General features: G+C 35.4%; 2 protein-coding genes across 2 annotated transcripts; one reads left to right on the top strand and one right to left on the bottom strand.

The window, feature by feature from the left end:
• The first annotated feature begins 2,815 nt into the window (after positions 1-2,815).
• LOC126729141 (beta-amylase 7-like) lies at positions 2,816-3,997 on the top strand. Its single transcript, XM_050434838.1, has 2 exons — positions 2,816-3,298; positions 3,414-3,997. The coding sequence occupies exons 1-2, from the start codon at positions 2,981-2,983 to the stop codon at positions 3,852-3,854; spliced, it is 759 nt and encodes a 252-aa protein (XP_050290795.1). The 5' UTR covers positions 2,816-2,980; the 3' UTR covers positions 3,855-3,997.
• Positions 3,998-6,690: 2,693 nt separating this feature from the next.
• Positions 6,691-14,058, bottom strand: LOC126726653 (DNA-damage-repair/toleration protein DRT111, chloroplastic). Its single transcript, XM_050431969.1, has 2 exons — positions 12,964-14,058; positions 6,691-7,452 (listed from the first exon to the last, which is right to left on the bottom strand). The coding sequence occupies exons 1-2, from the start codon at positions 13,828-13,830 to the stop codon at positions 7,156-7,158; spliced, it is 1,164 nt and encodes a 387-aa protein (XP_050287926.1). The 5' UTR covers positions 13,831-14,058; the 3' UTR covers positions 6,691-7,155.
• Positions 14,059-14,609: the final 551 nt, after the last annotated feature.

Below are 14,609 nucleotides of genomic sequence, written 5' to 3'. Positions count from 1 at the left end.
TGTGTTTTTCTCAACCTATGATACCAAACCATATAATATATATATATTGTAGGGGTAAAATTCTCAAAGTCAACAATGGGCCTTGGGTCTCGCACGGAGCCCAACCATGACCAAAAGGGAAAAGGGGGACCAAAAGACTTCTGGCTCAATCCTGTTGAGCCCAGTTTATTTTAAAAGACGTCCGAGGAGGAATGTCTCCTCGGACACACAAAGATGGGCCCAACATGTGCCCCCTCCACAGTGAAGAACCATTCCAGAGAAACGTGAGTAGTAGGATGAGCCTCACACAGCAGGAAAGAGGAAAATGTAAGACGTCCAGGGAGAAGCCACAACTGCCGCATTAAACGTAGGGAAGCTACTTTTTCAGCCGCATTAATGTGGAGAAGACAGGCGAACAGTGTTACATTGGCCAGTACAACTCATAGAAAGATAAGGTGAATGTCCGATGGGACAGGCACTCAAGTGAAGGTCCAGATGGTTAACAAGTATAAGACCCTCATCAATTTAAGGAGGCTATATAAGAGAAGGAAATCCCCATGAAGAAGGGATCAAAAAATTTAGAGGAAAAAAGAGAGAGAGAGAGAGAGAGAGAGAGAGAGAGAGAGAGAGAGAGAGAGAGAGAGAGAGATTAAAGAATTCTGTAATCAGAGCAAGAGAGGCACTCATATGTCTCCTTGGACCAGTATCCCGTAAACATAAATGAAACATTCTCACGTTCAGACTGTTGCATGGCATACAACTAATTAACGTTCACTTCGTCCAACCCTAGTTCTGTAACCCACTCTCTATAAATTCATTGTCTAGGGTCTTTTGGGCCAGAACCACTTACTTACTGGGCCTGGGCCCCTACAATCGTCCCTACATATATAAAATCAAAATTGAGAGAAAATACAATTAGTGCTAAATTGGATTTCAATTGAAGTTCAATTTTGCGCCACATGTCCAATTTACGTTTTTTTATTTATTTATTTTTTGGTGCCAAGATAATTATTCATTGAAAAAAAAGAAGAGTCCAACATTAAATGAACCATATTATAAAAAAAAAACTAACTATACACCTAAATCACCTTATAATATGTGGCATTTTATGAACTATGTAATATGCTAGAAGCAACATGTGGCAACTAATTAGTTTCATTTTAGTACCTAAAAAAATGATAAATTATTGACCAAATTGTAAGTATATACATGTTGATTAGGATCAAAACAAATCCTTGAAACTATACAATAGAATATTTAAAATAAGAAAAAATTAAATGAAATTATCAATGTTTAAGTTAAATATAAGCTACAATAAAAAGGGATTAATTTAAAATAAAAAATACAACCTAGAAATATTAAAATACTATAGCTAAACATATGATCTAGATTTTTTTTTTTTTTAGTAAAGGATCTTCAAATCTTAGTGTATGTAGAATTGTCGCCACACATAGTGCGGGTTACATGCTAGTTGATAGAATTTTTATATATTTTATTAATGTTGCATTATATGTGACTAGTTTTACTTGTTGCCTCTCATTTCTCTTCGCACATAGTATACTCAGTATATCTAATAATTTTCTCATCAACCCTATTTGATATCTCAAATTCTCACATGAAATCTTGGGCCTTTGGATGTTTGGGTTAAAGAGTTCTTTTATCGGTCACGACAAAATCTCATAATATTTTCACAATAAATTAAAAGTGTCAACGTACCATAACTTTAAACAAACTAAAAATAAATAGAATCACCGCAATTTAAAATAAAGTTATCATGATAATTTACTGTACATGTACATAGACTTTCTCTTGAGCTGATTGAGCTAAAACACTAACGCAAAATTATGTAATTAATTAATTATTACTAAGATATATGACCTAATTAATTAATTCAATTTTATAATCTGAAGGCTTTGTAACTCATACGAAACTATTAGACGTTTTCAATAAAGATATACAAAATTCAAACTCCCCTCTCTCACTCTCAAGTCTCAACTATCAAATTATCAACCAAAAAAGAAAAATAAATTTCATAATCATATCTCCCTTTCACTTAAATTATAACAAACAGATGAGGATTGTGATAAATTAACTAGCACATTTTAATTAAAAGATTATTTTTTTGGAAAGGAAAACATAATTAAAGCAGACTAAATATAATCTTTGATTTAGTTTCGAAGGGACCAAATTAAACTGAGTAAAAACAAATAGAGAGGGAGTTTGGATACGACGTTTTGTTTGCTGCGTTTTTTTTTTTTTTTTTTTTTTTTGAGCACGCGTTTTACCCCAACAGCGGTTACTGTTCATGTACAGTACATAAACAGTAGCTGCAACTTTTGACAGTCTTTCATGAATAGTGTATCCATGCACTGTTTACGGACCCACAAATTTCATTTTTATCAATTTTTTTATTAAAAATAAGTTTCATAATATTATTTACACATTTAAAAATTATTTTATTACAGTGTTTTCAGTTTTCAGTTTCAATAAAATAAGTTCTATTGAAACAGACGCAAAGTAACTAATTTTGTCAGAGAAAGTAAAGGCACTCTATAATATGCTGATTTTGCTGATTTTGAGCAATGAGTAAGTCTGTCACTTCAGCCGCCAAGCCCACCCGTCTTCCTCTCTCTCTCTTACCAGTTACCAGTTACCACTTCCAGACACTATCAATCAATCCCAATCTCCCTCACGCGCTAATCTCAGCGCGTGCCTATCCTTTGCTCACTCTAAACCAGAACACGCGTTTGTGACTCCTTCACCTTCCCCATCTCATGCAAAACGAAGAGAGGAGAAACAGTACATATCATCAGTAACAGCACTACAAAATCAAATAGAGAATCTCCTTCCTCTCTCAACACATCACAACCGTCAACGTGTCACTCCCACACCCGTCCGATCTCAAACCCAAAACAAAGCCAAAACCCTCCCTGCCACCACTACGTACTACAAAAGTAAAAGAAAAACAGAAACAAAGCAAAAGAGACTGAGAGAGTAGAAGATGAAGGAAGCAGCAATGGGAAATGCAGTTGAGGAAGGAGAAGCTAGTGGGACCCATCAGGGAAGGACTATGAAGAGATCAAATGGTAGTAGTAGTGTGGGGAGGACAGAGAGCGAGAAGGAGAAGACGAAGATGAGAGAGAGGAACAGAAGGGCTATCACCACCAAGATCTTTCAGGGCTTGAGGAAACACGGTGGTTACTGCCTTTCTCCTCGCGCCGACATCAACGAGCTTCTTCGCCACCTCGCCAGTGAGGCTGGCTGGGTCATCCTTCCTGACGGAACCACTTTCCGCTCTTCCTCCACCTCCTCCTCCAATGTATGGTAGCAGCTACAAAGTTTCTCTCTTTTTTAGTATTACTTTCTCACCAACCAAACAGTAGCTAATGCAGTACTGTGTTTGTTTTGTTTTGTTTTGTTTTGTTTGGTTTAAGGGTTTGAGTTGCTGTGCTATGTGTGGGACCGGGATAACGAGCAACAATACGACGCCGTGCAGCTCTGTTGTGATGGGTGGTGGGGGTGGTGGAGGAGAGTACTGTGCTTCAACCACTGCGTCGCCTATAGGAGACTCTATGTCTATGTCTATGTCTGTGTCTGTGGTGAACAGCAACATTAACAAGATTGGATTTGGTGGTTCCACGAGTAGTTCGCTGCCTGAAGGTGACAATAGTCCACTAGAGCTCTACATCTACGATAATGGGCTTCCCGATGGGCTCCACCACCACTCCTCCTCCGCTTCTGGTGGCGGGGTTGGTGGGCCGTTGGTAATGGGACCCCAATATCCTCAGCAGCAGCAGCATAGTCAGTTGTACGTGCAGGAAGCCATGGCGTCCAACCAGAACACGCCGGTGGGTTCACCTCTGGGTCGCGCTTGATAAGAAGTTAGAAAGTTGGAAACTTCTTTTGATTCTGTGGTACTAGGAGGCTGAAATTGGAAACAATTAGAATAGTAATGGAAAAGAATAGAAGAATAGGAAAAAAAACAGGTATCGATGTGGGTTTTCTTAATTTTTTTTTTTTTTTTTGCTTAATTGATGAAGAAGAAACCCAGTTTGTAATTAGTAATAGTTTCTGGATTAATATTACTATATCTCTTTCTCTTTGGCTTAGGGTTGTGGCTCATATTAATGGTGCAAAAAAAAAGTTATTAGGAACATTATTTATAAGTTATTAACAATTGATCATATCTTATCAAAATGTATTTCATTTTTCTTTTTGAGGTTAGCACTAATCTTCTTTTTTTATTTATTTTTTGGTTGAGAAAATACTAATCATATTAAATGTTAACCTAATATAAAAAAATAAAAAATAAAAAAATTATAAAAGAGAGATATATATCGTATCGGATTCAATGAAGTCATAGTTCTTGCTTACTTTGTGACTTTAATATACCAAAAAAGAAAAAGAGTAAAGGAAGGATCATTGTAAAATGGTCACAGAGATGCAAGATTAATTGAAAGAGAATAAGATGTCCAAATTAATGATTGAGTGAAAGAGAATAATGTGTGTGTATATATATATATATATATTTTTTTTTTTTTTTTTTCTTACCATATTGGTTCCTTGATTGTAATGAAAAATTTAAAACAAAGTGGTCATATGTGTTTTTAATAAATATTGTAATAGTAAAGACAGGGATTACACATCTGGAAGTTAGTTGTTTTAAGAACTTTTAAAACTCTTGTAAAACAGGTGCTTTATGAACCTCTAGAAATCATGGAGAAAAAAAAATTCCAGAGTCAAGACAGCTGATATTAAGCATAGTAATTTCTCATTAGTATAATATTAAAGAGATAGACCCTCAAACACTTTGTGCATTGAGAGGTGTTAATTCAGTTATAAAACTTTTAACATATGTATTTGATAAATATATGCATGTATTTTTTTTCTCTATTATTTTCTTCATTGCCATGTCCTTTCTTATTATATCTATTAAAGTTATTTTTATCTTCATCAATTTTTCATTTTTTTCAAATTGAATCAATTCACTTAACTTTGATGACAATTGCTTCTTCTTCTTCTTCTTTTTTACCAATAAGACCTCTTTTATCTTTAAGTGGATTTCTCATTTCGAATCTTTTCTATGTAAAAAAAAAAAAAAAAATTTATTTAACAAACTTAAAAAGTATATTTTATAACCTAATTGGATCTTCATAACAGTATTTTCCTTCCATTAAAATGATAAAATTTATATATATTAAAAACAGTATACAATACTGAGATATCTATTTGGACAAGTATAAAAAATGGAAATAATTGTTTGGGTAATTATCGATTTATATTTTACTATCAATGTAAAATTTACATTATAAACTAAACAATTATGTACATTATATATATATATATATATATTTGTAAATGTGTACGATATTATATATGTTTGTTTAGTCTACAATAGATTTGTGTAAATTAATAATTTTCCTATTTGTTTATTGGGGTACCTATTACATGTTCCAAGTCGAACATATTCTCTTTGATTCTTTTACCCTCTGTTCTATTTATTTTTTATTTGTTATCATTTATAAAATTTGCTGCACAGAGGTAGGAGTTGGCTCCCAAATTTTTTTTTTTTTTTTCCTAATTAAAACAATCTTGTCTTGGAAACAGCTTCAAGATAGAACGAACGACTTTCTTGCTGTAGATAGCACGAGTATACACATAGTTTCGCTTGTGACACACTACCCCCTTGTTTGCATTATGAGATAGAGTCCAATCTATTATGAAAGAGGGAGAAAGAGGTGTTTGAAGTGTCATAGAGAAGCCACTAGTGAATGGTAGGAAAAAGAGTGAGAAAAGAAGTCCTGAAGGCGTGAGAGAGAGAAAGAAGTTCAGTTAAGTGTGGTATAATTAGGTGGAACCTACAATTTTTAACATATTTATAAAAGTGTTATTGAACACTGTTATTTGAAAACCGAAAACTAATAAAAGAGGTTCTCTAAATTTGGTGTTCAAACACCCTAAAATGAGATGCGTAATTCAAACACTATTAAATAAAATTCCTTACCAAACGTTTTTTTTTTTTTTTTTGACCCACAATTTTCAGTATTTAAACATTAAAAACTGTTATTTGAACTATCTTATCAAACAATCCCCAAATGTTTTAACCAAGTAACACGACAACCATAACCATTCGTGTTGGAATTTCAAAATAAACTCCGAAAGAAAAAGGAGTTTACATGATCCTCCTTCCTTTGTGCTGCTACATGCAGATGCAGTGAACTTTAACAAGTAGATTATTTTTTTTGGTATAATGTGTTGTGATTGTTGTCTGACACTGCTAAGGGCTAATTGTAATTTGCTTTTTCTTGTCCAAAAAAGAAAAAAAGATGTAATTTGCTTTTCAAAAGTTTTTAGCCAAAGGGTAAGAGAGGTTTGGATCCAAAACAAAACTGAAACCACACTAGTTGACCACTGGAACTGAAGAAACGTGATCTTCAAACCATGCAAATTCCCTTTTACTTGAAGTACCATCTGAAGTGTTGCTGCTACACTGAAAGAACAACTAGTTTGCCATTTTGAACTGGTGACCTGATGATATCATCACTGACCCATATGTTTGGGTAACTATTGTTCTCAAAAGTTCAAAAGTTAGAAGCTCAATGAATAGAATTAGATAAGTTATCCAATCCAAAATAGTGATATTACTCCAACTAATCTCCTCACATTTGACAGAGGGAAAGAGAGCTCTTAATGGGATTCCAGCAAAATACATAAAACTGAAAAGTAATAAATTCAATACCATTTGTAATGAATGCACAAAAAGTCTATCAGAAATCATTTTATCATAAAACATTCGAAGTAAATTTTCCTTTCACATCTAAGGACAGCCTTGATGATTTCCAACCTAGTTTCCCCCAACGAAATCATAACTTCGCAATAGCCATACTTTTTTCCGGAACGCAATTTAACCACAATACACCATCGGCATGCCAATTGTTAAAATAAAAGGCTGTCTGTTCATATGATTTCAACAATTTCCTTATGACTACTGTTTGCTTCTGTTACAAACATCACCTGGACCCAGTTAAGAGATGGAGGGTTGCTCCTTGAATTTGAATGCTACTTACAACACCACGCAACTCTCACACAGCAATGAAAATCAAATCCAAGTTGATCTATCTATTTCAACCATCCTAGACTAGGGACATTTGAATTGGAACAAAACAGTCCATTAATTTATGTAAAGCCCGGGATTTCTCCCGGCATTGGAGCCAGCTCATTCTTGCTAAACCTCTCCTCATCATAGAATGAGCCTCGGACCACCCTACCTCCAAAGTATCGACCATCTAGGTCAACAAGTGCTTTGGTTGTTTCTTCTGGTCTCTCAAACTGAACAAAGATTCTGACAGCCTCAGTCACTGGAAAATTTGGCTCGGTTATCTCAAAAATGAGAACCCGAGTTACTGTCCCATACTTAGCGCACTCTGATCCTACCTCATCTTCAAGCTCATCATCAACCTCACCAGGGCCCACCTTCAAGAAGAAAGCAAACAATTTTCATTTTAATAAGTTTTGGCACCAAGGGGAGGGGGAATGGGAAAGCAAAATAATTAGCCATCCTCATCTTCATTTTGTTTAGTAGAGCATCACATAATAAAAAAGAATGAAGAAAACAAATGTCTCAAGACAATAATTTAGTATGATGACCACTATATTTCTAGCTACTCCATCCAACTAGAGAGATTTTAATAGTGATTTAAAAGATATTTAATTATAAAGAAAGAAAAGGAAAGAGATAAAAAATAAAAGATACAGCCAATAAGAATGTCTTTGGGAAATATATCACAGCTGGCACTAGGGAAATCCTGCACAAGATTTTTATTTTTATTATATTGTAATTGAGGGAGGGAGGATTTAAGCCCTGGATGTCTTTGTTTGAAAACATCAGGAGAGCTACAATGCTCTTGGCCAAGATTTTTAAATATTAGAGGGTGGAAGACAAATGACAGCCTGCATGGCCCATATAGCAGGGTAACCAACATCAGAATAAGCCAATCAATTTTAGAAAGTGAGGTATAATTGTCAACATAAATTAAAATTCCTGTGCTACAAGCAGAAATTGATGAGGGTTTTTAGGTGCATTTTAATAATCTCCACTTCCCCAAAACCACAATAAAGATTATAAAGTTTTTTTTATCCACACCAAATTTTATGCACTAAGCATGATTAAACTATTATTGGCAATTCATGGTGTATATAGCATGTATTATGTATGGTGTAGGAGTTCCAATGAAATGTGTTCAGATGTGTGAGTTTGAAACTGATTCAAAGAGAAACCAATTTTAATAGGTAATGGGAATATATGGATGCTCCCACTAGAATACATCGCCAATATACACTAATTCCCATGGAAATACAAGAAATGTAAAATGACCTAATACCCTGTTTCCAACTCTTCCATTTACTCATCTATCCATATATATGTTTAGGAATGTAACATTGAAATAAATTCTCAAGGAAGAGAATTTCATACTAAAAATAGGTGTAGTAACATTTTGCTCATAACAGTATTTTAAATGTAGATCATTTAATGTTCTTTTAATGTGATAAAAATTAATGTATTTAGTTTGGCAACAGCTTATATGTTCAGCAAATAAGAAAATAAGCTTTCAACAAAAAGGGTTATCTCCTGAAGTAGTAATCTACTAATACATTGCACTCAAAAACAGACAATCAGAGTAATTGGGATCGTTACTGGAAGACAAATTCTTGATTCAATAATTATTGTTAAAGAAACAAATGGCTTGGACAGTAGAATGTGGAGTGGTATCCCTGGGGTATTATGTAAGCTAGATATTGAAAAGCCATACAAACATGTTAATTGGGATTGTTTGCAATTCTGATTGGAAAGGTTTGGATTTGGTGAAAAACAGCAAAAATTAATTTGGAATTGCATTTCAACCATTCAGTTCTCCATTATAGTATACAGCAACTCAGACAGATTCTTTAAAAGTTTGAGGGGATTGAGGCAAGGCAAAAATATTTTTGTACTTACATTTTGCCTGACATTCTCTAATTACCTTGCAACCTTGTCTTCAACTTCATGTGATTCTACTCAATCCAATGTGCCAATTGTGTTCAAAATGGTTGTTTACAAAGCATTTTTCAGTGTCGGGGTCTTATTGAGGTTCAAGGTTGGAGGAGGCAATTGAGGAGTTATGGAATTTTCACACTTCCTCTTTACTAATGACACCAAAAAATTTTCCAATGCAAATCCAGAACAGCTAGGATACCCCTGATGCCTCCTCATTTGTTTTGAAGCAGTTTCAAGTTTAGAAATAAATTAGGGAACCAGTGCCAGTGGGTGTAGGAAGAGAACAATAAAATTGAGTTAGCCTCAGTAGTGGGCCGTAAAGTAGGTAATTTCAAACTACCTTTTAGTTCTTCCTTAAAAATTGAGCAATTTGGAATGCCATTATTGACAGGAAGGCTTGCTGGGTGGGAAAAGTTGTATCTTTCAAAAGGTGGGAAGGGTCACTCTCAGCAAAAACACATTATCTTCCCTTCCTAGGTATGTCATGTAACTTGTCACTATGCCAATTCATATGGTAAATAGGGTGGAAAAACTCCAAAGAGATTTTCTGTGAGAGGGACAGGAGATGCCTTTAAATTCAATCTGGTAGACTAGGATGTGGCATATTCTCCATTGAAGAAGGGAGATTTGGGGATTCATAAATTGAGTACATTTAATCAAGCCATTTCAGGGAAATGGCTATGAAGTTTTGGAGTTAAGAAGTAGCACCTTTGGAGAAGTGTTATTTTAGTGAAACATGGAGATACATGGCAGGTTGGTCTACGAAATGTGTTAGAGGAGGGTGGAATGCCTTTTCTATTATTATTATTTTTTAATAATGTAGGGAACCTTTATAAAGGAGGCCTTTTGTCTCCTTTAACCAGTAAAACCTACAGGCAACCTAAATATTAAATTTATTATTGGAAATGGCTCTTGTGTTCACATTTGGCCTGATCATGGTGTGAGGATTGCCCCCTCAAGGATCTCTTTCATGAGCAGTTTAGATTGGCAGTGGATAATAATACATCAATAGTACTTAACCAAGAAAAAAAAAGGATGCATCTATAGTCATGTATCTCACAGATAATCAAGGTACTTGGCAATGTAATCTTAAATTCACTTAGTTCCTCCAGGGTTGAAAATTAGAGTATGTAGAGAATTTCTTTAATCTAATTGTATTCTAACTTTCCATCTACTCAACAAGAGGATCAGCTACGTTGGCATTTTACTAAGAAAGAAAACTTTGAAGTTTGCCCATGTTATGACATGAAAAGATCTACATGAATATGATTCCCATGAAGGTGCATTTTGGGGTGCCAGGGTACCTCGAGAGGTTTTTTTTTTTTTTTTTTTCCCCCTTTGACAGTAACATTGGGTAAAATTTTGCAGTTGACAATCTTTGCAATCAAAATATTACAGTTGTAGATTGGTGTTGTATGTGCAAGAGGGGTGAAGAGTTGAAGCCATCACTTTGATGGAGGATCTTCAGAAATTCAGCACTAAATTAGATTCTGGATGAGACCTTGAAGAGGGTTTGATGTTTAAGGGTTTAAGTGGATATAGTTGAATAAAAGATTGGATCTTTAATATGTTTGATGGCTTTGGTATTAAAAATGAATAGAATGAGAGCAAAGGAAGATAATTGCTAGGCAATCTCACCTAGGTTTTCTTAAGTAATCACACTTATGTGGAACAAGGCAATCACACCCTCAAAGCTTAAATAAGCTGTTGGAATTTTATTAAAATCAATTTCACTACAAATGCTATTGACAACGATAAAGCCTCTATATAGGCTATAGCTACATCCTTTCTTAGAAGTAACAGGACTCTATAGAACTTATTATAGACCTTTTTTTACAGCGAAGGATAGCCCATTCCAGAAAATCTGGAATCTACCAAATTGCCCTTATTCTAACCTAAAGAAACTCAATACTTAGACTCGATAATATCTAAAGTAGACTACGAAATGTGCCAAGAAAGTCCCACATCAAAACTAGACCACAATTCTTGAATGTTGTGGAATTTAATCTTGTATTTTCTCAAACTCTTTATCATATACATTACACTTTTTATTTCATTGTTGAGACTGGGGTAATACCAATAAATTTATTAAAGTCATAGGCTTTTACAGCATTTAAGCTTGATCATAATTATGGTAGCTGTCCACCCTCTAGAAGTTAATGTAACAGTTCTAGTAATAACTTAACTCCACTATTGATTTCCATCAACACCAAGTTCATAGCTAATTATCACAAAGTAACTTGAATGATACCAACCCCCACCCCCCCCCCCCAAAAAAAAAAAAAAAAAAAAAAAAAAAAAAAAAAAAAAAAACACACACACACACACACACACACACACAGAGACACAAAAAAGGCAATGTTTTTTACAGAAAGCAATTCAGGGTGACTACTAATATGGCATGTATTGCACTTGCAAGAAGAATGAATGACAATGAGGATGATTAATCAGACTCAAAAGGAACATCCACACATACCAACAATAAGGCATCAAATACAAAATAACTACCAAGAAATCAAGAAATCAAGAAATTCTTCAACATCTTTAATAGATTTAAGAGGCCAAACCTTCTGAATCCAATTACCCACAAGCTGGTTAACTAGAAATGACAAAATATATGAAAAAATCTGTAAGAAAGAAAGACCAGTTCTCATCCTAGAACAACCACTGGATAAAAAGATGGTCCATTTGAATCTGCTTAGTCTTTGCCCAACTCATTCTTAATCAAAAGAAAAGCTCGATTTCTTTCAATAAGATAATCAACTGATAAAAATCTATCCAGTGCCACAAACATGTTGAGGAGAAAGATCTTCTAAGGCTCTTTATATTTCCAGATCAGCCTGGAAATACCTCAATTCCCAACCAAACAAGAACTAACCCACACCTATTTTGTCTGGCTGCATGCCCAACTATTAATTCATGACCTTAAAGCGTAATGACAACACTTGTGAACTACCACCACTGACTTAAGCCTTATATAAAGGCTATGGATCCTGAATAAATAAAAAAATGTTCTAGATGTTGCCTAACCAACTTTATGCAAAACAAGATCTTGAAGACCATTGTAAAAACTAGCTTGCCAACACTTTTTATCTAATAGTGCTACACACTCACAGCTTAGAAATTAATCATTACATGAATATGCTAAAGCCAGTTATTTGAAAAAACTAATTATTTACCTAGGCCATACACAAATACCCTAGTGTAAAACAACCTAACTAGGCTAAAAAATTGGTCTATGTGCAGACCATAAAAGATTGCACTAACCCTCTGAACAAACCTCTACTCTTTTCACATCCACACACCTTAGAACATGATCATTACATGAATATGCTAAAGCCAGTGCTTTGAAAAAAACTAATTATTTAACTAGGCCATACACAAATACCCTAGTGTCCAACAACCTAACTAGGCTGAAAAATGGTCTATGTGCAGACCATTAAAGATTGGCCTAGCCCTCTGAACAAACCTCTACTTTGTTAACAAACAGTTCTTCTTGACAACTGCAAGTGGAAAAGGTACTAAATTTGAAATCTAAAACTCAATTGGTGAATTACACAATAACTTATGCATCAAGATATAACCCGGTAAAGCACCATACTTAAAAAAAGTTACTTTCTATCTGATGTAACTGTTATAGAATAAGAACTAAACGAAACAAATGAACAGAAAAGGACCAAAAAATAAGCAGCACAAAGAATTGATATATTCTAGCTACAAAAAATCAAAGTAACAACTGAATCAGAAACTACAAAGAACCCAAAACAGATCAATTTAATTTTAGCACTGATTAGAAAGTTGGCTTTATTTGATAGCAGCAGTAGAAACAAGCACAAAAATAAACACATACACTTCAATAAAAATGTGCATTCACATGAAAACAACTGAAATAATTGAAGTTCATATTGATCATCATCAAGTTTTGGAAAAAGTTGGGCATATAAGCATACCATGTTTCTAAGCAGCAAAACCCGAGTAGGCGACCCATTAAAGCTGACGCCTTTCACCTTCTTATCCTGCTTCACCTCACTAGCATTGACAATCACCCCAGCTCGCCGGTCCGTCTTCTTCGCCATCAAAGGAGTAGTGATCCCCTGTTCCTGCTTCCCAAGCCCTTGCCCCTCTTTCCACCCCATCTTCGCCATCATCCTCTGCGCCGCGGTCATTTGCCCGCCGGCTCCAACGCCCAACCCTACCGTCTCCGACTTCTCGATCATAAACCCGTCGGCATTGCTTGGCGGCGATGGAGACCGCCGCGGCACAGCCCCGCTCATCGCCGCACGCCTCCTCCAAGCTTCTTCTCCCGATATATTCAGCCGCGAATCGCTGTAATCCCTCTCTCTTTCCCTTTCCCTTTCCCTTTCTCTTTCCCTCTCCTCCTTCTCCCTCCTCTCTCTCTCCTCCTCCTCCTGCCGCCGCCGATAGAGCTCCCTCCTCACCTCCGCCTCCATCGCCCTCTTCTTCCTCTCCCTCCTGTACTCCTCGTAGTCATTCGGCCTCGCCGGATCGTACTCCTCGATCACCGACGACGTCACCCCAACCAATGCCGGCTGCGCCGAGTCTTCCTGCATCAGCGATGGCATTGCCGAAGCCGAAAACGACGTCACGCTCTTCGGCTGCGCCGCCAGTGCCGGATTGGGGGTTTTGGGCTTGGTTTGAGATTTGAGAATGGTCTGCGGCGGAGCGAAGACCGAAGAGGACTTACGGAGAGTCGGCGGAGCCATCTTGGCGCTGCTGGACCAGACGGTGGTGTTGCTGGGCTTGTCTTCGTCGGCCGAAGAGGGTGGAGGGAGGTCTCCATACAACCCACCTAGCATTTCGACACGTGTGGCTCTGGAAAACCCTAGCGAAATCGAAATTTTTTTTTACACTGTCAAAGTAGTAGTAGTATGATAATTAGAGAAACAAAGAGTTGGGGAATTTCTCATTGAAAAGGTGGGAGCTTTGGGTTTTGAATTATTAGAGATTTATGCGGCAGTAAAAAGTAGCAGGCTTGATTTGAATCGAAATGGGTGCGTGATGTTATGTGAGAGTATGAGATTAGCTTAAATTAGGGGTTTTTTTTTAACATATATTTTTTCTTTTTCACAATGGAATTAGAGTCTGTTGGGCATTTTATTTAATTTATAAAACTTTTATTTACAACTTCTTAAAATTTTTGCTTTTTTATATTTTAATTTAATACAATTTTAGTAAAAAAAAATATTCAATAAAAAATTAAATAAGCTATTCTCAACAATTTTTTTTAATTGGTCTTGCCTATGTTTTTGTATTTAGGTTTTGTTCTCTCTTTCAATATCTAAACAAATTTTTTCTTTATTTTTTTTAAGCTCAACTTTATATGCATTCACTTAGCACAACTTTGAAGGACAAAATTATAGAAAAGATACAATAAAAGACAAAATAACTTTTTATTTTAACTGAATAAAATAGCTTCAAGATGAAAAATGATATTTATAAAATTTAAGGATGAAAAGTGTTTTATTCTATATGCATTACAAGACTAAAAGGAAAAAAAAAAAAAAAAAGTTTATAGGAAAAAAAACTCCTTTCAAAGTTTAAGTACATATAGTGTAAGTCTCTTTTTTTTCTTTGT

The sequence above is a fragment of the Quercus robur genome, chromosome 5 (assembly GCF_932294415.1).
Source record: "Quercus robur chromosome 5, dhQueRobu3.1, whole genome shotgun sequence".
NCBI classification, from domain to species: domain Eukaryota; kingdom Viridiplantae; phylum Streptophyta; class Magnoliopsida; order Fagales; family Fagaceae; genus Quercus; species Quercus robur.
Note: the sequence above shows the minus strand (reverse complement) of the source record. Positions and strands in the feature narration are given on the sequence as shown.

What these genes read in the sequence shown, in the direction of transcription:
- LOC126729141 (XM_050434838.1), top strand. Translation starts at nt 2,981, where the DNA reads ATGAAGGAAGCAGCAATGGGAAATGCAGTTGAGGAAGGAGAAGCTAGT. An exon ending in CCTCCACCTCCTCCTCCAAT is followed by an intron (nt 3,299 to 3,413) that starts GTATGGTAGCAG and finishes GTTTGGTTTAAG; the next exon opens with GGTTTGAGTTGCTGTGCTAT.
- LOC126726653 (XM_050431969.1), bottom strand. Translation starts at nt 13,830, where the DNA reads ATGCTAGGTGGGTTGTATGGAGACCTCCCTCCACCCTCTTCGGCCGAC. An exon ending in TTTTGCTGCTTAGAAACATG is followed by an intron (nt 7,453 to 12,963) that starts GTATGCTTATAT and finishes TTCTTCTTGAAG; the next exon opens with GTGGGCCCTGGTGAGGTTGA.